At 41.4% G+C, this 24644-nt stretch overlaps 1 protein-coding gene and 1 long non-coding RNA gene across 2 annotated transcripts in view; both read left to right on the top strand.

Annotated features, from left to right (window-relative positions):
* LOC120046609 (anaphase-promoting complex subunit 1-like) overlaps positions 1 to 7555 on the top strand; it is a 70270-nt gene extending 62715 nt beyond the window's left edge. The window contains exons 42-49 of the mRNA XM_038991979.1: positions 117 to 194; positions 514 to 581; positions 2394 to 2532; positions 3331 to 3417; positions 3737 to 3832; positions 4478 to 4679; positions 6886 to 7020; positions 7215 to 7555. Of these exons, the coding sequence (XP_038847907.1) occupies positions 117 to 194; positions 514 to 581; positions 2394 to 2532; positions 3331 to 3417; positions 3737 to 3832; positions 4478 to 4679; positions 6886 to 7020; positions 7215 to 7342 (933 nt within the window). The 3' untranslated portion in view covers positions 7343 to 7555. The remainder of the gene's footprint in view (positions 1 to 116; positions 195 to 513; positions 582 to 2393; positions 2533 to 3330; positions 3418 to 3736; positions 3833 to 4477; positions 4680 to 6885; positions 7021 to 7214) is intronic.
* Positions 7556 to 10004: 2449 nt separating this feature from the next.
* The window catches only part of LOC120046608, a 40401-nt gene continuing 25761 nt past the window's right edge, over positions 10005 to 24644 (top strand). Inside the window, exon 1 of the long non-coding RNA XR_005476827.1 lies at positions 10005 to 10196. This is a non-coding gene — a long non-coding RNA (uncharacterized LOC120046608). The remainder of the gene's footprint in view (positions 10197 to 24644) is intronic.

Genomic DNA, 24644 nt, shown 5'->3' with positions numbered 1-24644 from the left:
ACGCACAGCTTTAGTCCATGTTTCAATTCATGTTATGTATAATGGCTGTGTGTTTCTGTGTTAATTTCTTCTTGAAAGTCTTCAGAGCATATTTATTGTTTTTTTCTCCATATCAGGAGACTCCATGGTATGAGGAGACTACAGTGGAACTGATGGCCCCCACCATGTTGCCTGAGCTGCAGCTCCTCAAAAAGGTAGAAGGAAATGTAGTACTTTATCAGACAAATGTAGTCAGGCTGCACAATCTTTCTGTTTAGTCTTGTCAAGCAGGATGGTTGATGTCAACATTAAGATTTACAAAATGTTTGTTTGGAAATGAGTAATGCGATTTGGACTTGTATGCAATTTATAAGCTTTTCTTACTTCCTTTTTATAATACAATACAGGGAAGAAAGGTCACTTAGGGCGGTCAAACTCAGCTATTACAAGATAATAATATGATATTTTCACATTGTTCTCAAAATAAAGTTTTAAAAAGTATTGACTGACCTACTTGTTTTAATGTGCTTACAGGTGAAAGTAAAAGGACCAAGATACTGGGAGCTGTCCATAGACATGAGTAAAGGGACTCAACATCTAGAGTAAGTCCTCCACTTGTATGTGAAAAGTTTCTGGCCCAATATACAGATTCATATCATGATATTTCTGTGTGTGAGAAGTTCCCAGGTCTATGTCCAGTGATGTCTTTACGATACAGAGAGTTTGTGATGTGCTGCTGTAATGGTTGATAATGGCCGCAAATGTTGTTTTGTCCATCCTAACGGGCGACCCAAAATGTGTGTATTTGACTATATAAACTCAGCAAAAAAAGAAACATCCCCTTTTCAGGACCCTGTCTTTCAAAGATAATTTGTAAAAATCCAAATAACTTCACAGATCTTCATTGTGAAGGGTTTAAACACTTTCCCATGCGTGTTCAATGAACCATAAACAGTTAATGAACATGCACCTGTGAAACGGTCGTTAAGACACTAACAGCTTACAGACGGTAGGCAATTAAGGTCACAGTTATGAAAACTTAGGACACTAAAGAGGCCTTTCTACTGACTCTGAAAAACACCAAAAGAAAGATGCCCAGGGTCCCTGCTAATCTCCGTGAACGTGCCTTTGGCATGCTGCAAGGAGGCATGAGGACTGCAGATGTGGCCAGGGCAATAAATTGCAATGTCCGTACTGAGATGCCTAAGACAGCGCTACAGGGAGACAGGACGGACAGCTGATCATCCTCGCAGTGGTAGACCACGTATGACAACACCTGCACAGGATCGGTACATCCGAACATCACACCTGCGGGACAGGTACATCACAACTGCTCGGGCAGTTATTGTTGCCATCCAAATCAAATTTTATTGGTCACATACACATGGTTAACATCTGCTAAACATGTGTATGTGACCAATAAAATTTGATTTGATTTGGATGGCAACAACAACTGCCCGAGTTACACCAGGAATGCAAAATCCCTCCATCAGTGCTCAGACTGTCCGCAATAGGCTGAGAGAGGCTGGACTGAGGGCTTGTAGGCCTGTTGTAAGGCAGGTCCTCACCAGACATCACCGGCAACAACGTCGCCTATGGGCACAAACCCACGGTCGCTGGACCAGACAGGACTGGCAAAAAGTGCTCTTCACTGACGAGTCGCGGTTTTGTCTCACCAGGGATGATGGTCGAATTTGCGTTTATCGTCGAAGGTATGAGCGTTACACCGAGGCCTGTACTCTGGAGCAGGATCGATTTGAGGTGGCGGGTCCATCATGGTCTGGGGCGGTGTGTCACAGCATCATCGAACTGAGCTTGTTGTCATTGCAGGCAACCTCAATGCTGTGCGTTACAGGGAAGACATCCTCCTCCCTCATGTGGTACCCTTCCTGCAGGCTCATCCTGACATGACCCTCCAGCATGACAATGCCACCAGCCATACTGCTCGTTCAGACAGGAATGTCAGTGTTCTGCCATGGCCAGCGAAGAGCCCGGATCTCAATCCCATTGAGCACGTCTGGGACCTGTTGGATCGGAGGGTGAGGGCTAGGGCCATTCCCCCCCAGAAATGTCTGGAAACTTGCAGGTGCCTTGGTGGAAGAGTGGGGTAACGTCTCACAGCAAGAACTGGAAAATCTGGTGCAGTCCATGAGGAGGAGATGCACTGCAGTACTTAATGCAGCTGGTGGCCACACCAGATACTGACTGTTACTTTTGATTTTGACCCCCCCCTTTGTTCAGGGACACATTATTCAATTTCTGTTTGTCACATGTCTGTGGAACTTGTTCAGTTTATTTCTGTGGTTGAATCTTATGTTCATACAAATATTTACACATGTTTGATGAAAATAAACACAGTTGACAGTGAGAGGACGTTTCTTTTTTTGCTGAGTATATTTCTCTATGTGTTGTAGGTCCATTCTTTCCAGAGATGGGGTTCTGTATGTGAAGCTGCGTGCGGGGCAGCTGCCCTATAAGGACGACCCTCGGGGTTGGAAGAGTCTATTAGCCCCCAACGTCAATAACAGGAACTCAGAAGTCCGCACATTCAAGGTACCGTACAAACATCCTGGCCCTCCGCTTACAATCCAATCCTTTTATGGTACAAAAAAGGCACATGTTTCTACGTTAATGCTACTTTAGCACTATAGTAATATTGTATACATAGAAGGTTCAGTCATACTTTACCATACAGGTCATATTTGAGAAGGTCTGGTCACAAATTTCCTAGGTGGCAAAGGTCCTGTTGAGAATGGCTGGCATACAGTATTTTTTAATTGAACATTTATTTAACTAGGCAAGTCAGTTAAGAACAAATTATTTATTTACAATGACAGCCTACCGAGACAGAGGGTTAACTGCCTTGTTCAGGGGCAGAACGACAGATTTGTACCTTGTCAGCTCGGGGATTCGATCCAGCAACCAACGCTCTAACCACTGGGCTATCTGCTAGACCAGTACACACATTTATTTCATTAGTATGTGAAGGTTGAGGAAATTGAATAGCTGAAATCAGTATAATAGACCTAGTATAATGAGTCAGAAAGGGTAAAAATGGGTCATTTTGATGCTCATATAATCCCAGTATAACAAGGAGTAGTCACTTGACGTCACTCTGGAGTGGCGGAACGAAACCAATATGTCTTGACAGTATGTGTGACCACTTATTTCCCTGTTCAGTCAATGTCAACATCCGTACCTGTCTATTGCCCAATAGCCTTCTCAGTCAATATGTCCCACTAGGTGCAATACATCATCCCTCATTGGAAATCTCCCAGAGCCCTTCAGTGTGAGTGCCTCCCTTAGGCACGATCAGGAGACCTTGTTGTAGCAGTTTTTTTTCTCCCACAGCCCGAGGCCATCTCAACCTTCACCTCCGACGCTGCCTTGGTCTCCTTTGCTGAATACTTTTGTAAAGCCTCGGATAGCGTGAAACATGTGAGTTGATTAGGAAAGTATGGTATATGGTGCAGCAGGAGGCACGTTTCAGCTATAGGTTAACATGTCTCTCCCCTTGTGAATGCACTTGTTAATCACTTGAATCCCATTTACACCAGTTACATATTACATCCGTATATGTAATTGGAGACACTGTGAAATTGAAGGAGATTGGTGATAACCTTTTGTTCATGATTCTATTTAAATTATTGAAACACCCTTCACTGTCCTATTTTATAAATCCAGTTTGTTTCTGATTGTTCAATTGATAAGCTCGCACTGAATGGCGCTTATATTTGCTGTTGTTGTCTTTGTCCAGAAACAGGAGACTTTGGCTTTATTCTCTGCCATTCTATATGAGTGTGTCACTCAGGAGAACCCTGAGATGCTGCCGACATACATCGCTATTGATCAGGTAAGAAACATAGAAATTACCCATACAATAGCAACAGTGGTCTCTCCAACCCTGTTCCTGGAGAGCTAACCTGTAGGTTTTCGCTCCAACCCCAGTTGTAACTAACCTGATTCAGTTTGTCAACATGCTAATTATTAGAATAATGTGCACTAGATTAGGGTTGGAGTAAAAACCTACAGGACGGTAGTTCTCCAGGAACAGGGTTGGATAGCCCTGATGTACATGCTCCCACTCATAGAATGCAACTCTATTACTGTTAGTTAAAGATTCACTTTGCAGAAATTGCTCTGCCATTTCCTGGTTGCTAAAGTTCTAATAGTTAACTAATTTCCGTTTATGTGACGAAACAAGCAAGTATAGTGTAGAGAATCATTCACCATCTAAACCGCTGTGAAATATACTTTCCGTAACCAAAAGTAAAAGACACAGAAAACAAAACTTAAGCACGGGAAGCATAGAAATAGAGTACATGGAACTGATCTACCGCTTCTTAGACTTGCTTTCAATGAGAATGACAGATCTATAATAAGTTTTCATAGATTGACTTTTCCCAATGCATCCTGATGTCACTTCAATGTGCTCTCGATTGTATTTCTCCAATGTCTTCTCTCTCTGTGTGTGTGTGTTGACTGTTTTCTCCCCCAGGCGGTACGGACCCTGGAGCAGACGGAGATGTGTGAGACGTTTGCTCTGTGGCAGATGAGACTGGTGTTGGAGCTGTGTGAGAGCAGGGTGCTGCAGCAAAGACTGAGGGAGGGGGCACAGGGCAGGGGGCTGCTGCTCAGCTCTGAGTTCCTGCCTGTCATGAAAAACTCTGCTGATGGCACCCTGGACCGCTGGCTCACTGGTGAGCAGTCTCAACACAGTGGGAGAGGCACAGAGGATAGACTGTTAACACATCAATTTGAATGAACTGTACATTTGAATGTACACAGGGCAGTTTGTACCAGTGTGTACCTGTACTGTGACACACAGTTCCCATCAATGGGACTGTACGTGCCAGAACATGTCTTTGGGTGTGACAACTAAAGACGTGGGAAACGTGGGAGGTGATTATGGCAGGCTTTCTTTCTCATGAAATATTTGCAAGTGGCAACCATCAATAGAAAACGGATTGTGATAGTCTTAAATTAGGAATAAATTAAATAAAATGTTATTTGTCACATGCGCAGAACACAACAGGTGTAGACAATACCGTGAAATGCTTACTTACAAGCCCAACAATGCAGTTTTAAGAAAATATTTATTAAATAAACTAAAGTCATTTTTATTAGATTTTTTTAGTAAGATGATAAACTAACAGTAACGAGGCTATATAAAGGTGGTACCAGTACCGAGTCAATGTGCGGGGGTACAGGTTAGTCGAGGTAATTAGTATGGGTAAAGTGACTATGCATAGATAATAAACAGCGAGTAGCAGCAGTGTAAAAACAAAGGGGGCGGGAGCCTTTTGGACCTAGACTTGGCACGCCGGTAATGCTTGCCATGCGGTAGCACTGAGAAAAGTCTGACTTGGGTGACTGGAGTCTCTGACAATTTTTTGGGGCCTTCCTCTGACACCACCTAGTATATAGATCCTGGGTGGCAGGAAGCTTGGCCCCAGTGATGTACTGGGCTGTACGCACTACCCACTGCAGAGCCTTATGGTCAGATCCTGAGCAGTTGCCATACCAGGCGGTGATGCATCCGGTCAGGATGCGCTCAAGGGTGCAGCTGTAAACTTTGAGGATCTGGGGACCCATGCCAAATCTTTTCAGTCTCCTGAGGGGGAAAAGGTGTTGTTGTGCCCTCTTCACGACTGTCTTGGTGTGTTTGGACCATGATAGGTTGTTGGTGATGTGGACTCCAAGGAACTTGAAGCTCTCAACCTGCTCCAGTACAGCCCTGTCTATGTGAATGGGGGTGTGTTCGGCCCTCCTTTTCCTGTAGTCCACGATCAGCTCCTTTGTCTTGCTCACGTTGAGGGAGAGGTTGTTGTCCATGCACCACACTGACAGGTCTCTGACCTCCTCCCTATAGGCTGTCTCGTCGGCCTACCGCTGTTGTGTTGTCAGCAAACTTAATGATGGTGTTGGAGTCGTTAGGCCACACAGTCGTGTGTGAACAGGGAGTACAGGAGGGTACTGAGCGCACACACCTGAGGTGCCCCCGTGTTGAGGATCAGCGTGGCAGAAGTGTTGTTTCCTACCCTTACCACTTGGGGGCGGCCCGTCAGGAAGTCCAGGATTCAGTTGCAGAGGGAGGTGTTTGGTCCCAGGGTCCTTAGCTTAGTGATGAGCTTTGCGGATGTAGCCTGTAATCAATGTCTTCTGGTGGGGTTATGTATGTACGGTCACTGTGGGGACGATGTCGTCGATGCACTTATTGATGAAGCCGGTGACTGAGGTGGTATACTCCTCAATGCTATTGGATGAATCCTGGAACATATTTCAGTCTGTGCTAGCAAAACAGTCCCGTAGCTAAGCATCTGCGTCATCTGACCACTTCCGTATTGAGTGAGTAATTGGTGTTTCTTGCTTTAGTTTTTGCTTGTAAGCAGGAATCAGTAGGATAGAATTATGGTCAGATTTGCCAAAAGGAGGGCGAGGGAGAGCTTTGTATGCGTCTGTGTGTGGAGTAAAGGTGGTCTAGAGTTTTTTTTTTTTTTTTACCTCTGGTTGCACATGTGACATGCTGGTAGAACAGATTTAAGTTTGCCTGCATTAAAGTCCCCGGCCAGCTAGGAGCGCCGCTTCCGGGTGAGCATTTTTTTGTTTGCTTATGGCCTTATACAGCTCTTTGAGTACGGTATGTCTTAGTTCCAGCATCGGTTTGTGTTGGTAAATGGACGGCTATAAAAAATTAAGATGAAAATTCTCTTGGTAGATAGTGTGGTCTACTGCTTATCATGAGGTGCTCTACCTCAGGCCAGCAATACCTCAAGACTTTCTTAATATTAGACATTGCGCACCAGCTGTTATTGACAAATAATCCGGTCCATTACATGATTGCAGGTAACCTCTTTACATCTGACCTGTATGTGCGAAACCCCGCCCCCTCCCCTGTCTCCACAGATAACAGCCATGTATTGAGGTCATACATGAGTGGCCAGTCCCTTACTGAGGACATGCTGTCCAACATGCTGGCGTGCTTCCTGGTTTACCACTCCATCCCCTGCCTCAGTAAGATGTCTGCCACACACCTGGAAGGTAAACAACTGTTAGCTGAATGTTGTGGTTAGATTTACGTTTAGTTTGAACCTAACATGTTTGACACTGGTGGTCTCTTATTTGGCTGACTGCTGGATTCTTATATCTGACTCCTTTTGTCTCATGTGTGGAGAAGTCGTCATGTCTCTGCTGGTCTCTCATGTTTCTACCAATCCGCTCACTTGTTTCCACAGGAAGTACATCGTTCCCTGAGCTCCTGTTGAAGTTCAGTCAGCTGGGCATACCTGTACGCGCTCTGCTGCGTTTGGGCCCTCTGCTCCTAGGGACTGCAGGCTTCTGGACCGGACAACTGGCCTGTTGATATTACCCTGAACTTTGACCGCTAACCTTGGTCTCTGACTTTACCCTGGTCTTGACCCACAAGGGTCACTCTGCAATGCTTGTTGCAGCTCGCAAGAAATGGATATGATATAACATTTCATTGTAAAGGCTTTCTTGATACAGATTGTATGTCAAATGTTTGTACTGTACTTGTTTGTTTTCAATATATAATAATACAGTAAATAAAATGTGATTTGAGACTAATGTAAGTGTAAGTGACAAGAATTTACAGTGAATGTATTTAAAGCTGTTAACTAACATGGATGTGGACGACCAAGAACTTTAAGCATTGTAAATGTTATTTTGGCCAACTCTGTGTGGTTGCAGTATTGCCATTTTCTATTTTCCATTACAAGAGCCATTTCGGCACCGGATATAGTCTAGACTGTTACCTTGAATTATCAGAAAATTTGTTCCGGAAAAGTTGTTCAGATATTAGTTCAGTCTCTGCAGTATGTGTTGGGAAGTAGTGCGTGGGCTGTGGTGCAACAGAAGGCATTGGCCAGAGCTGTGATCTAACAACATAACTGCTCTGGGAACATTCCACAGTATAATGGAAAACATCCTGCAACAAATACCACACCCGCCTCACCCCACACAAATCTCTGTTTTCTTTTGGCTTTGTACAGTGCATTCGGAAAGTATTCAGACCCCTTCCATGCAGTAAATAACTTTTGCCTCATGTAAATTAGGTATTTGTTTTTTGTTTGTAATAAATGTGCAAACATTTCTAAACCTATTTTGGCTCTGTCATTATGGGGTATTGTGTGTAGATTGAGGGGAAAATAAATAAATTGATTACATTTAGAATAAGGCTGTAACACAACAAAATGTGGAAAGGTCAAGGGGTCTGAATACTTTCTGGATGCTCTGTATAGCCAAATGGCTTTGTCCTCATCTTGACCATGAATTGTTAAACATGGCCTAGCTGTTTACCAGTCTCCCCATGGTATACATTCAGACTCTAAAAAAAACTAAGTTGACTATAGCTCTTTTGTGGCATCTGTAGGACCAACTGGCATGAAAGGCACACAGAGCAGTGGCAGATGGATTGCATACATACCACGTTCGTAGAAGTGCTGTCATGTGGTTCAGTGAACATTACAGACACACAGGAAAGTATTTGATTTTGTGAGGGTGAAGCATCAGAGAATGTAAGGAATTTAAAGGCCCAGTGCAGTCAAAAACGTGATTTCCTGTTTTTATGTACATTTCCATACTTAAGGTTAGAATAATATTGTGAAAATGATGATAATGCCCTTTCAGTGTAAAAGCTGTTTGAAAAGAACGCCTGATATTTCAGCCTGTTTTGGTGGGATGTTTTGGCCTTCCATGGTGATGTCACCATGCATTAAATCAATTAATAGACCAATAAGAGAGTCCCAAACCCCTCCCAATAACAGCAAATTTTTCAGTTTTTCCTTCCCAACTCATACCACTTAGACAGTCCTAGCCAAATTCTTGCTTGAGAAATTGCCCCTTTCTAAGAAGCTATTTTTGTTTATTTTTGACCTTTCTAATGGAAAACAATCACCGTAAGGAGATAAAAACTGCTGCATCGGACCTTTTAAAATTGTGCGGTGCAACTTCTCTCTGTTAACTAATTGGAAGGGAAGTACATTGTGGGTAACTAATTCTCTTGTAGTTTCGATACAGTATAATTGAATACTGTTTTGGAACATTGTGGAAACCAGCCAAGTGAAGTGAGTAATAGTGCAAATCCTCTGGGGAGGCAGCAACCAGTTCCAAAGTTGGTACAAAGAGGCAGTGATGCTGTGTATTTTTTCCTTTGTAGGAAGTATGACATTCCCATTTGGTTTGTTCTTCTATGGATATCCAGGAAATGTGTAACAGGATCTACAACTTCATATTCCAAAAATGTAATGGGATTTTACAGGTCAATGGCCAACCGGAACTGTAGTCAGAGTGGGTTTATTCATGAGTTTATGACCTTCGAAGGTGATTCCTTTAATAAGCTGTGGGAACCAGTGCCCTAGGGAGCGGGCTGTTTACACAAAACATTCTATGTATGTCATACTGGTACACCCTGTGGTCCTGGAGGTTCTCACTTCCAAAGTCAACATTGAAACAAGGCCATAAAAATAACACAAAACAAACAAATTAGAAATGCATCTTGGTCCTTAATCTTTAAAAAATAAGTTTAATAAAAAAATTGCAGAAAGAGAATCAAATGTCCAGTTTTTAAATAGGCTATATTTTTTATGATTCTAGGCAGGTGTTTACTGGCATTTCGGGCACATGCCAGATGGGCTGGTCTAGATTTAGCCTAGTGGCCCTGACAAACTTTGATTTTTGGCACAAAATTAAAATTATATGGCAAATATTGGTAGCCTCAAGGGAAACAATTAGCCGATACTGGGACCTTAAAAAATGGTCCGTTTGGGGGCATCAAAGGAGAAGAATTGTCCTGTGTGTTCCAAATGTCTGGGACGATTTTTGGTACGCTTCTGCCCCAAATTAAGTTGTTTTAAAAGTGCCTACTTATGTGCACAAACAGACATTAAATTAATTCAGACAACGTTTGAATGGAAAAGTTGTCAGTTCGTGGAGGGAGGTGGGTGTGACCAATTACGAAGAAAAGTGTCACAGTTCAACTCCAAAGCGATGAATGACTACAGAACTACAAACGCCTAGTGTTACTGTACATGAAAAGGCAGGACTTCGATCAGTTAGGTAGCTAACGTTACACTGCTTAGTCCAGTTTAGAATGACTTTTGCCAACATCGAAATAACTTGGTCAAAATGTATTATCCACCTAACTCGTTCCTGAACTGGGGCAAACCAGAAATATTCTGCACTACTTTTAATAATGGGTAAGTAGTAATTACATACGAAATAACTTATTTGATACATTTTTGTTAGTGAGTAGACATACACGAAGACCGAACGAATATTTTACATCTTAAATACTATTTTGTAGTTTGAGGAAGCCATACAGTGATACTTGAATTGAAATATAAGTACTGTACACATATAAGGGCCAACTAGGGTGCAGTTAAATGGATGCAATAAGAGTCATTATTTACATATTTATGGATACATTTGAACGATAACTTCCCTCTGAAATTGACGTTTCGGAAGTGAAACACGAATGACGCGCTGGCTGATAAATTAAAAAAATGTGTGGACTACAGAGCACTCGTGTAAAGGGCGGTTTACAGAGATAAAAGGAAGCAATGTCAGCATGAGATTGAAGTCGAGCTTCCTGTTCCTTTTTGTATTTTTAAAAACGAAGTGTAAAACTTTTTCAAATCCAATAGTCTTTGAACCGTTGGCAATCTTACAAAGCCCTTTGGAGAACTGTCTTATTACGCACATTTAATTCTGCCCATCCAAAATATGAACGGAATGCATACTCAATATATTATTTATCAACATTTCTATAGGGCCCGTGTTTGTGATGAGACTAGAGTGCCGAGTCATATACTTTCATTTCTGAGTGACAAGAAGATAGGGGGGCGTGAGCTATTTAGAATGCAGCACCTGTTTCATGGACATTATCCCAAGTGCACTGGTTCAGTTTAGATTGCAGTTCTTTCGTTACCACAAACATAAAACGACTGGAAGAGGTGAATGCAAACACCCATCTATCCAATTCAGCCCATTCACCTCAGATGGGACAGGAGACAAGGACAGGTTGCCTCTAGATAACACATTTCCAAAATATTTAAGCCTTAGTGTTCCATATACTCTACAACCAAAAAGCTATGTCTTTTCCCTGGCCTGAATGAAACAATTTTTCTGTCTCAGAATGAGTACTCTGGGACTTCCCTCTCTCTCTCATATCCATTCATGTGGTTTATGTTTGGCTCAGTTAGCTGGCTACATTCATCAGATAAGCTGTGAATAGAACAGTCATTTTCATATTGCTCTTCAGAAACCACAAAGGTGACCTTAATCTAAAGTTCCTCCCTCCCTGTATTCTGTGTTTTAGCTTAGGTAGACTGAAAGACAGGTCCCACCCAAATCAGTTTACATTTAAGATGGACAGAAAACCAACTGTATTTACATGCACGGCACACAGTTGACAGAATTACACTGAGCGAGGTCATCTCCTCTTCCCATGATTGATGGCAGTGGAACTAGAACACATTCTGGTGATTCTCATTTAGAATGAACTCCCCCCTCGTATTAGCTTCATCAACAGGAGCTGCATTTTGCTGTATCACAGGATGGAGGTAATGGTAATTCTGCAGAATAGTGTATGTCTTTCTGTACTTGTGGAGCTCTGGTCACTGCATACTGAAAACGCTAAACAGAAATAGTTGATGGTGGTTGGAGCTTGTGGCACTATATGGTTAACAGTTGTGAAGGTTCACATGTAAAACCTAGTTTTGTAACGATACGTCAGTTTACAACGGCACCCCAGTCTGTTTTTAGTCAGTGGGACTGGTTTCCAGTAAAAACCTGCCATTGTTGAGTAGAAGAGAAAAGGAAGTGGTGGCCTTGAAACTTGCATTCATAAAACAACGTGTATAGTGTTGAAATGGCAGTCTGAGTCTGAACACGTTTGATTTTAGTATTGTACTCCAAACTGGTGTCAGTACTGGTGGTGCAATAGTCTAATATTCACAACTTGAATAAAGCTAATGTTGAGTATATTGCGTTTAATATCTACAGTTATGGAGAAGAGCAATAAAAGAGTAATTGGCCAATAGGTAATCAGAACAGTTGATGAAGTGATAGCAAAGTGAAATCCTTAAAATCATACTTCAGAATAAATTGAAATCTTTTTGGTGTTTAGTATTTTATTAGGATCTTCATTAGCTGTTGCAAATAGAGGTCGACCGATAATGATTTTTCAACGCCGATACCGATACCGATTATTGGAGGACCAAAAACATCCGATACCGATTAATCGGCCGATTTGTTTTTGTTTATTTGTAATAATGACAATTACAACAATACTGAATGAACACTCATTTTAACTTAATATAATACATCAATAAAATCAATTTAGCCTCAAATAAATAATGAAACATGTTCAATTTGGTTTAAATAATGCAAAAACAAAGTGTTGGAGAAGAAAGTAAAAGTGCAATATGTGCCATGTAAGACAGCTAACGTTTAAGTTCCTTGCTCAGAACATGAGAACATATGAAAGCTGGTGGTTCCTTTTAACATGAATCTTCAATATTCCCAGGTAAGAAGTTTTAGGTTGTAGTTATTATAGGACTATTTCTCTCTATACCATTTGTATTTCATTAACCTTTGACTATTGGATGTTCTTATAGGCACTTTAGTATTGCCAGTGTAACAGTATAGGTTCCATCCCTCTCCTCGCTCCTACCTGGGCTCGAACCAGGAACACAACGACAACAGCCACCCTCGAAGCAGCGTTACCCATGCAGAGCAAGGGGAACAACTACTCCAAGTCTCAGAGCGAGTGACGTTTGAAACGCTATTAGCGCGCACCCCGCTAACTAGCTAGCCATTTCACATCGATTACACCAGCCTAATCTCAGGAGTTGATAGGCTTGAAGCACAGCGAAGAGCTTCTGGCAAAACGCAGGAAAGTGCTGTTTGAATTAATGCTTACGAGCCTGCTGCTGTCTACCACCGTTCAGTCAGACTGCTCTATCAAATCATAGACTTCGTTATAACATAATAACACACAGAAATACGAGCCTTAGGTCATTAATATGGTAGAATCCGGAAACTATAATCTCGAAAACAAAACGTTTATTCTTTCAGTGAAATACGGAACCGTTCCGTATTTTATCTAACGGGTTGCATCCATAAGTCTAAATATTCCTGTTACATTGCACAACCTTCAATGCTATGTCATAATTACGTAAAATTCTGGCAAATTAGGCGGCCCAAACTGTTGCATATTCACTGACTCTGCGTGCAATGAACGCAAGAGAAGTGACACAATTTCACCTGGTTAATATTGCCTGCTAACCTGGATTTATTTTAGCTAAATATGCAGGTTTAAAAATATATACTTCTGTGTATTGATTTTAAGAAAGGCATTGATGTTTATGGTTAGGTACACATTGGAGCAACGATACGCACCGCATCGATTATATGCAACGCAGGACACACTAGATAAACTAGTAATATCATCAACCATGTGTAGTTAACTAGTGATTATGATTGATTGATTGATTGTTTTTTATAAGATAAGTTTAATGCTAGCTAGCAACTTACCTTGGCTTCTACTGCATTCGCGTAACAGGCAGGCTCCTCGTGGAGTGCAATTTAATCAGGTGGATAGAGCGTTGGACTAGTTAACTGTAAGGTTGCAAGATTGAATCCCCCGAGCTGACAAGGTAAAAACCTGTCGTTCTGCCCCTGAACGAGGCAGTTAACCCACCGTTCCTAGGCCGTCATTGAAAATAAGAATGTGTTCTTAACTGACTTGCCTAGTTAAATAAAGATTAAATAAAGGTGTAAAAAAAAAAAAAGGCCAAATCCGTGTCCAAAAATACCCATTCCCGATTGTTATGAAAACTTGAAATCGGCCCTAATTAATCGGCCATTCCAATTATCATAATATCATATTGTACGCTTTCTTGAATTTGTTCTGGATTTGGAGATTGTGAAAAGACTCCTGGTGGCATGTTTGGTGGGGTAAGTGTGTGTATCAGAGCTGTGTGTAAGTTGACTATGCAAACAATTTGAAATTTTCAACACATTAATGTTTCTTATTAAAAGAAGAAGTGGTGCAGTCAGTCTCTCCTCAACTCTTAGCTAAGAGAGACTGGCATGCACAGCATTAATATCGGTGGAGGCTGCTGAGGGGAGGATGCCTCATAATAATGTCTGGAACAGAGCGAATGGAATGGCATCAAACACATGGAAACCATGTGTTTAATGTTGTTGATACCTTTCCACTTATTCCGCTCCAGCCATTACCACGTGTCCGTCGTCCCCAATTAAGGTACCACCAACCTCCTGTGATTAATTTTAGCCCTCTGATTACAACGAAGAGCAAGACATGCCACTCTGTTCTGGGCCAGCTGCAGCTTAACTAAGTCTTTCTTTGTAGCACTTGACCACATGACTGGACAATAATCAAGATAAGACAAAACTAGAGCCTGCAGGACTTGCTCTTTGGAGTGTGGTGTCAAAAAAGCAGAGCATCTCTTTAATATGGACAGACCTCTCCCCGTATTTACAACCATTGAATCTATATGTTTTGACCATGCCTGTTTACACTCTAAGGTAACACCAATTATTTTGGTCTCTTTAACTTGTTCAACAGCCACATCATTCATTACCAGATTCAGCTGAGGTTTAGAGCTTAGGGAATGATTTGTACCAAATACAATACTCTTAGTTTTAGAGAACTTCAGGACCAGTTTATTACTGGCCACCCAGCCCAAAACTGACTGCAACTCTTTGTTAAGGGTTTCAGTGACTTCATTAGCTGTGGTTGCTGATACATATATGGTTGAATCATCAGCCTACATGGACACACAAACTTTGTTTAATACCAGTGGCAGGTCATTGGTAAAAATAAAAAAGAGTAGAAGGCCTAGAGAGCTGCCCTGCAGTACACCACACCCTGAATGTTTGACATAAGATAGGCTTCTATTAAAGAAAACCTTTTAAGTTCTGTTAGATACAGTTGAAGTCGGAAGTTTACATACACTGACACGGAACCCAAACCGGCTGCGCGCGTGTGCCATTGTGCATACATTTATTTTGCCCCCCCACACCAAACGCGATCACGACACACAGGTAAAATTATCAAAACAAACTCTGAACCAATTACATTAATTTGGGGACAGGTCGAAAGGAAATGCACAAATGAAATGCACAATGACCTCTACTCCGACAATTAATCCACACATAAAACGGCCAACCGAATCGTTTCTAGTCATCTCTCCTCCTTCCAGGCCTTTTCATCGTTTAACTTATATGGTGATCGCATCTAAACTTTCATTGTATTACCACGACTACCGGCAAAACAGTTCGTCTTTCAATCACCCACATGGGTATAACCAATGAGGAGATGGCACGTGGGTACCAGCTTTTATAAACCAATGAGGAGATGGGAGAGGCAGGACTTGCAGCGCGATCTGCGTCAGAAATAGGAATGAGTTCTATTTTAGCCCTTGGCGTCGCAGACGCTCGTTGGCGCGCGCGAGCAGTGTGGGTGCAATATTTGAATAACAAGGATTTCTTCATTTATTTTGCGACGCTCGCGCACGCGACGTGTCCGGTCTGGTCAGCATGTTAGGTTGGAGTCATTAAAACTTGTTTATCAACCACTCCACAAATTTCTTGTTAACAAACTATAGTTTTGGCAAGTCTGTTAGGACATTACTTTGTGCATGACACAAGTAATTTTTCCATCAATTGTTTACAGACCGATTATTTCACTTATAATTCACTGTCTCACAATTCCAGTGGGTCAGAAGTTTACATACACTGAGTTGACTGTGCCTTTAAACAGCTTGGAAAATTCCAGAAAATGATGTCATGGCTTTAGAGGCTTCTGATAGGCTAATTGACATCATTTGAGTCAATTAGAGGTGTACCTGTGGATGTATTTCAAGGCCTACCTTCAAACTCAGTGCCTCTTTGCTTGACATCATGGGAAAATCAAAAACAAATCAGCCAAGACCTCAGAAAGAAAATTGTAGACCTCCACAATTCTGGTTCATCCTTGGGAGCAATTTCCAAACACCTGAAGGTACCACATTCATCTGTACAAACAATAGTACGCAAGTATAAACACCATGGGACCACGCAACTGTCATACTGCTCAGGAAGGAGCAGGTCTCCTAGAGATGAACGTACTTTGGTGCGAAAAGTGCAAATCAATCCCAGAACAACAGCAAAGGACCTTGTGAAGATGCTTGAGGAAACAGGTACAAAAGTATCTATATCCACAGTAAAACGAGTCCTATATCGACATAATCCGAAAGACCGATTAGCAAGGAAGAAGCCACTGCTCCAAAACCACCATAAAAAAGCCAGACTACGGTTTGCAACTGCACATGGGGACAAAGATTGTACTTTTTGGAGAAATGTCCTCTGGTCTGATGAAACAAAAATAGAACTGTTTGGCCATAATGACCATAGTTATGTTTGGAGGGAAAAGGAGGAGGCTTGCAAGCCGAAGAACACCAACCCAACCGTGAAGCATGGGGGTGGCAGCATCATGTTGTGGGGGTGCTTTGCTGCAGGATGGACTGGTGCACTTCACAAAATAGATGGCATCATGAGGGGGGAAATTATGTGGATATATTGAAGCAACATCTCAAGACATCAGTCAGGAAGTTAAAGCTTGGTTGCAAATGGTTCTTCCAAATGGACAATGACCCCAAGCATACTTTCAAAGTTGTGGGAAAATGGCTTAAGGACAACAAAGTCAAGGTATTGGAGTGGCCATCACAAAGCCCTGACCTCAATCCTATAGAAGATTTGTGGGCAGAACTGAAAAAGCGTGTGCGAGCAAGGAAGCCTACAAACCTGACTCAGTTACACCAGCTCTGTCAGGAGGAATGGACCAAAATTCACCCAACTTATTGTGGGAAGCTTGTGGAAGCCTACCCAAAACGTTTGACCCAAGTTAAACAATGTAAAGGCAATGCTACTAAATACTAATTGAGTGTATGTAAACTTCTGACCCACTGGGAATGTGATGAAAGAAATAAAAGCTGAAATAAATCATTCTCTCTGCTATTATTCTGACATGTCACATTCTTAAAATGAAGTGGTGATCCTAACTGACCTAAGACAGGGAATTTTTACTAGGATTAAATGTCAGGAATTGTGAAAAACTGAGTGTAAATGTATTTGGCTAAGGTGTATGTAAACTTCCGACTTTGATGTTGAAAAGCCATAAAACATACAGTACCAGTTTGGACACACCTACTCATTCAAGGGTTTTTCTTTATTTTTACTATTTTCTACATTGTAGAATAATAGTGAAGACATCAAAACTATGAAATAACACATACAGTTGAAGTCGGAAGTTTACATTTACGTTTATATTTGAGATCCTTCAAAGGAGCCACCCCCTTTGCCTTGATGACAGCTTTGCACACTCTTGGCATTCTCTCAACCAGCTTCACCTGGAATGCTTTTCCAAAAGTCTTGAATGAGTTCCCACATATGCAGAGCACTTGTTGGCTGCTTTTCCTTCACTCTGGGGTCCAACACATCCCAAATCATCTCAATCGGGTTGAGGTCGGGTGATTGTGGAGGCCAGGTCATCTGATGCAGCACTCCATCAGTGTCTTTCTTGGTAAAATAGCCCTTACACAGATTGGAGGTGTGTTGGGTCATTGTCCTGTTGAAAAACAAATTATAGTCCTACTAAGCGCAAACCAGATGGGATGGCGTATCGCTGCATAATGCTGTGGTAGCCATGCTGGTTAAGTGTGCCTTGAATTCTAAATAAATCACTGACAGTGTCACCAGCAAAGCACCCCCAAACCATCACACCTCCTCCTCCATGCTTCACGGTTGGAACTACACATGCGGACATCATCCGTTCACCTACTCTGCGTCTCACAAAGACACAGCTGTTGGATCCAAAAACCTAAAATTTGGCCTCATCAGACCAAAGGACAGATTTCCACTGGTCTAATGTTCATTGCACGTGTTTCTTGTCCCAAGCAAGTCTCTTCTTATTATTGGTGTCATTTAGTAGTGGTTTCTTTGCAGCAATTCGACCATGAATGCACAATTCATGCAGTCGTCTCTGAACAGTTGATGTTGAGATGTGTCTTTTACCTGAACTCTGTGAAGCATTTATTTGCCCTGCAATCTTAGGTGCAGTTAACTCTAATGAACTTATCCTTTGCAGCATTGGTAACTCTGGGTCTTCCTTTCCTGTGGCAGTCCTCATGAGAGCCAGTTTCATCATAGTGCTTGATGGTTTTAGCAACTGCTTTTGAAGAAACTTTCAAGTTCTTGAAATTTTCCAGATTGACTAACCTTCATGTCTTAAAGTAATGATGGACTGTCGTTCCTCTTTGCTCATTTGAGCTGTTCTTACCATAATATGGACTTGGTCTGTATACCACCCCTAACTTGTCACAACACAACTGATTGGCTCAAACACATTAAGAAGGACAGAAATTCCACAAATGAACTTTTAACAAGTCACATCTGTTAATTGAAATGCATTCTTGGTGACTACCTCATGAAGCTGGTTGAGAGAATATCAAGAGTGTGCAAAGTTGTCATCAAGGCAAAGGGTGGCTAGTTTGAAGAATCTCAAATATTAAATATATTTTGATTTAACAATTTTTTGGTTACTACATGATTCTATATGTTTTATTTCATAGTTTCGATGTATTCACTATTATTCTACATAGTAGAAAATAGTAAAAAATAAAGAAAAACTCTTGAATGAGTAGGTGTGTACAAATTTTTCACTGGTACTGTTTGTTTTCTCAGCAACAGGTTATGGTCAGTAATATCAAAGGCTGACTGAAATCTAACAGTACAGGTCCCACAATGTTCTTGCTATCAATTTATTTCAAACAATCATCAGTAATTCGTGTCATTGCAGTACATGTTTGTGTCAGTGCAGTACATATTTGAATCTAATGAAAGTGTATTTTCTATAAAGCAGTGAAGAGCTGTTCTCCTCCTGCTCCTGGTGATGGGTTGTGGTATGCAATATCAGATACATTAGGTTTTAGTGCCATCTAGTGAACATTTTTAGAGACGTTGGCTTTTACCCTTCCACTTGGTAGGGTTGTGTCTCTGTCTCAAGGTGGCACTGTTTTCACAGTAACTGTAGAAGAGTTTTTCCAATAATGATGTGAGCACCTCACAATGGTCAAATCATAATGGATAATGATGTACATTGTTGTTCCCACTAACACAAACTTTTTCTCAGTTGCTTACTAAAAAGTAAATTGATGGATTTGTCCTTTATCAAGACTGTTGATACACTAGGTGAAAATGTAATTCTGCTTTGATAACATGTAATCACCTAGTCTCTTTTATATGTACTGAGCCCTGTAACATTGTGTTGCATGTCTAGTTACTAGTATACCAGTATCAAAATGGTAAATGGGAAACAGTAGAGTATGTTCTGTACTGTAGTGTAGGTCAAAGGTCATCCATCAGATGTTGACTGGCTCTCATTCAAGGGAATGTGGGGAGTGTGTTATCATGGTGTCTGTGATAGATCTCAGAATATTGACTTCCTCATGAAATCACACCCAACATCATTGTCTGTCTGAATGCTTCCTGCCCGCCTGCCTGGGCTGGGCTGGGCTGGTGAGCTGCTCTATTCTCTCTGTCCCCTCTAGGATTGGAGGATATTGATTGGTTGTTTTGTGTCAGGTAGATTTATTGACAGGCATATTCTAAGCAGTGGGGAAGGAGGGGATGAGCAGTGAGAAAGTGTACAAACCAGTTTCACACTGTAGATTATTATAATGAGGACAGGGACACAGCTGTTGGCCTACACTGGCCTACTTTTCCTGACAAAGACATTGTGTGTGTGTGGTGTGTGTGTCTGTTCAGTATGCACGTGAGGGATTTCAGTTCCCACTTATTGTGTAAAATGGATCGAACTAATACATATAAGACATACATAACATAACATAAGACTTCATGCCCAGTAATTTTGTTGGCAGGTGTGGAGCTCTATTTCTTTTTCTACAAACTATAGTGATTTGTAGAATGTGTTATATGAGAGACTAATGTAGTCAGATGGTCAACTAGGGCTGTGATGATTATGGATTTTTGGGGAACAATTGTCATACAAATGACCATGGTTATTGTCATAAAAGTCTTTTTATTTGTTTTGCTTGTAATGCATCTTTGAAAATGAGCTACAGTATACAGTACATACCTAATGAATACAGCACAGCTTTGGTGACACCCCCGTCTCAAAAACGAATGGTTTTGACCGGTTGGAACTTTTGGAAATTAAGCTTTTCCTCCCGACCATGCCGTTCTTCTCGTAAAATAATTACCAATTTTACCCACTTTATGTGAAAAAAAAAGTGGTTTTTGTGCCAGCCCGATGGTCGACATCACTCCCTGTACTAGGATAATACTAACATCCTGCTGTTAACAACTCTGGGTGTCTCAGAACAGGCTTTACTCCTCCACTATACCTCCCACAAATTAATATTATTCCCACCTGTGGTGTCTCATCGTTGGTGGTCAGACACACTGTGAATCACCCACACAGTACAGTAGTTTATTTTGTCTGGAGTTGGAACTGAGGGGTAGGAAAGGAAATGTTGTGCATGCAGTCTCACCCCCGCATATCTGACATGGTAGTGTAATTAATGAAGAATATGTCTGTGACCTGGCTGAGAACTAACTCTGTTAATCCTAATCCAGTCCTGACTCAGTTCCTCTTCTCCCCCGATTTAACCCAGACCTCCTGTAGGGCTATAGAACTGTCCTCAGTCACGAGTTTGAAATGTCTCTACATTTCATGTAGTTGCCAAGTGGGCAAACATACACCATTCATAGTTCCTACTCTCACATCAAGGTCATACTGTAATTCCAGTATTTTTTGTTTCCCATTACGGACTGGCTCAGTGCCTATGTGGGTGTGTGACAGAGTGTGGGAATGTCTGTTTTTGTAGCATCATGACTGACTCATCTCTCTCAGTTGCAAAAGGCTCTTCCTGTGTACCAGATGACAAGCGCATGTATGGAAGTACAGAAATATATCGTTCTCAGGCCTCGAAAAGGAGCTTACTTAAAGATGCACTATACAAAAATCACTCCGCCATTTTGTGATTACAAAACTTCAAATTGTTCGCCTAATTTCAGTTTATGTGACAAAACAAGCAAGTATAGTGTAAAGAATAATTGTTGCTTCTAAACCACTGTTAAATATCTTTTCCATAAACAAACATGTTGTAATGTAAAAATGTGAAACATAGAAATAGCGCATATAGAACACATCTACCGCTTCTTAGACTTGCTTTCAATGAGAATGACAGATCTTTACTGTTAACAGTTTTTATTGTTTTTCACCATAGAAACAACACGAATGACAGTACATGCAGTACAGAACAAAAAACAGGGGAAGGGAAGTGCATCAAATAGAGTTACAAGGTTTCTACTTTGTACAAATGATCTTGGCAGATATTCAAGTATGGACTACAGGATTAAAACTTGAATGTGTACATTTCCAGAGTCCAATAACTTGCGTACAGTGACCTAGTGACCATGTAAACCTAGATTGAAGTCCTTGAACAGGCAAGCTGCACGTTCCATGTATAAAAGGTCTAAGTAGTCTTCCGGCCAGCGGCCCACAGAAAAGCAAGTTGGTTTAGGTTCTTTCCAGTTAAGAAGAATGATTCTCTTGACTGAAAGTATATAGACAGTATATTTTCTGGGCTTTGACCAAGTAAACACGAGATGGGGCGGCAGGTATCCTAGTGGTTAGAGCGTTGGGCCAGTAACCGAAAGGTTGCTGGATCGAGTCCCTGAGCTGACAAGGTTAAAAAGGCTGTCGTTCTGCCCCTGAACAAGGCAGTTAACCCACTGTTCCCCGGAAGGCCATCATTGTAAATACGAATTTGTTCTTAACTGACTTGCCTAGTTAAATATAAAAAAAATGGAACACCTTGGAAATTCAACTTAAAAAATGTTGGACAAAACTGAAATAACTTCAGACCAAAATGTTTTCACTCCAGGGCATTCCCACAATATGTGAAGTAAAGAGCTGTTGCTACCACAGTTGTGCCAGCATAAGTTAGATAGATTTTAATACATCTTTGAGATACGTACATGGGTGATATAGGCTAGACACTATACACATGATCTTATGCCTAACACATGTTGAAGTGTTCAGACCCCTTCTCCAAATAGTGTCCCATTGCGATGGGGACATTGTTCAAGTCACACTCCTATGCTAACTGAATGGGAGAATATGCATTTGGGACGGAGAAAAACAACAGTCTATAAATGCCTGATACAGTTCCTCTCTTGGAGGCAGCGTTGCTGAGGTTCTGATCTAACTCTGTACCCGAGTCAGATTCAGCATCCTCCTTTTTACGAACGGTACATATGACTGTCTTAAGCTGTAGGTATGCTAAACATGAAGAATCGCTCAAACCTAAATCTGCCTTCACTTGGGAAAAGTGTAGAATATCATCTTTAACAATCTGACCAATAGATGAAATACCGTGGCTATGCCAGAGTATTATTCAAAGTGTTTTCCCCAGCTGTAAACAGGGGGTTATGCCAGATGGGACAGGATGGAAGAGAAAGACCTTTTACACCCAACCTTCTGCACATCATCTTAACAATGCTACATGAGAACCTGATAATTACACTGTCAAAGGCAGTAGGGGGTTTGGGGCAGTACCACATTGATGCCAGGGAAACAGACCTGTGTTCAGACATTATCCTGCCAATCTTATAGATTTATAAACCCATGTAAGGGGATATCTTGAATTATGTGACAACTAGTAGATTAATACAACTGAGACACCCAGCCCACCTTTGAATCTAGGTGCAGCCAGTTTCCAAACCCTATCCTGGGTTTCTGATTGTTCTATGAGAACTGTGAGGAGAGAGTTTGTACCTCCTTAAACCATGACTGGAACTGGACAGGGATGAAAGAGATATCACAGGCTAGCCTAGGTAATACATTCATCTTCAAAATGTCAGCTCTGCCCCATAAAGATAGGGGGAGAGTTATCCATCTCTTAATATCATCACTGACGACCTGGACAACTCTAGGTCCATTTAGACTGAATATCTTGGTTATGGGGAATACTATATTAATTCCTAGATACTTCATGCCACTAGTCTTCCAAACAAATGGGGAACCCACTAAGTCAGCCTGAAATGTGTGTGGGTTGAGAGGCATAGCCTCACTCTTACTCCAGTTGATCTTGTATCTTGAGAGGGAGCCAAATGAGTCAGTCAGCTTTAAGACTGCTGGTAGGGAGATTGGAGGGTTACTAAGGGTGAGTAGGATGTCGTCAGCATATAGATTTAATTTGAACTCATGTTCATAAATGCGCACACCTGAGATGGTCTTTTCAGCACGTATCGCACATGTCAGGGGATCTAAGAATAAAATAAATAGGAGTGGACTAGCGGGGAAACCCTGTCTCACACCTTGTGGAGACAAAATTAGTCAGACACTATTCCATACGTTTTGACGGACGAGACCCAACTAATGAACATGGGACCAAAGCCAAACTTGGTGAGTGTATGAAACAGGTATGAGAATGACAGAACTGTAACTTACATTTATTTGTATGTGAATTTTGTCAGGTCGCCCAAAAAGTTACATTTTGCAGTTCTTAGAAATAGCATGCCTGTCCAGTGTTCCAGATTTTTATGAAATATGACCTAAAATGAATTACAATATGAATTAAATAGATGTCCTTCCAAAAAAGTATAATTAAACATGTTAAAAAGCAGCTTTTCTCTGTGACCCTGATTGGCCTGCTTGGAAACAACAGGGTTGTTTGGTGTATATTGGTAAAAAAAAAATAAGGATTTGACCGCAAAGCCAATGAAACGCCCATACACTTTGATATTCAAATTAGCTCCCACGTGGGGGCACTGGGGCAGACTGGCCGAGCCCGGCTGCACCAAGTCAAGTGATGGATTCAGGATGCACAATGGAACTACTAGGGCACTTTAACAGCAATAAATGCAGACTGATTATTTCATATGATTGAGTCATTTCTGTCCTTTGCTTTGTCACTATATTCCTGATATTTATTTTGTTAGCTACCTAACTAGCAAGCCGTGAAGCTAGCTGGCTAGCTACTGCTAGTACCTACAGTACCAGTCAAAGGTTTGGACACAGCTACTCATTCCAGGGTTTTTCTTTATTTTTAATATTATCTACATTGTAGAAACGCTGAAATAACACATATGGAATCATGTAGTAACCAAAAAAGTGTAAAACAAATTAGATTCTTCAAAGTAGCCACCCTTTGCCTTAATGACCTTCTTTGCACACTCTTGGCATTCTCTCAACCAACTTCATGAGGTAGTCACCTGGAATGCATTTCAATTAGCAGGTGTGACTTGTTAAAAGTTAATTTGTGGAATTTCTTTCCTTAATGCATTTGAGCCAATCAGTTGTGTTATGACAAGGTAGGGGTGGTATACAGAAGATAGCCCTACATGGTAAAATACCAAGTCCATATTATGGCAAGAACAGCTCAAATAAGCAAAGAGAAATGACAGTCCATCATTACTTTAAGACATGAAGGTCAGTCATTGCGGAACATTTCAAGAACTTTGAGTTTCTTCAAGTGCTGTCGCAAAAACTATCAAGCGCTATGATGAAACTGGCTCTCATGAGGACCGCCACAGGAATGGAAGACCCA

Source organism: Salvelinus namaycush, chromosome 4 (assembly GCF_016432855.1).
Source record: "Salvelinus namaycush isolate Seneca chromosome 4, SaNama_1.0, whole genome shotgun sequence".
Lineage (NCBI taxonomy): Eukaryota > Metazoa > Chordata > Actinopteri > Salmoniformes > Salmonidae > Salvelinus > Salvelinus namaycush.
The sequence above is the reverse complement of the archived record's forward strand: the minus strand, read 5'-3'. Positions and strand labels throughout refer to the sequence as shown.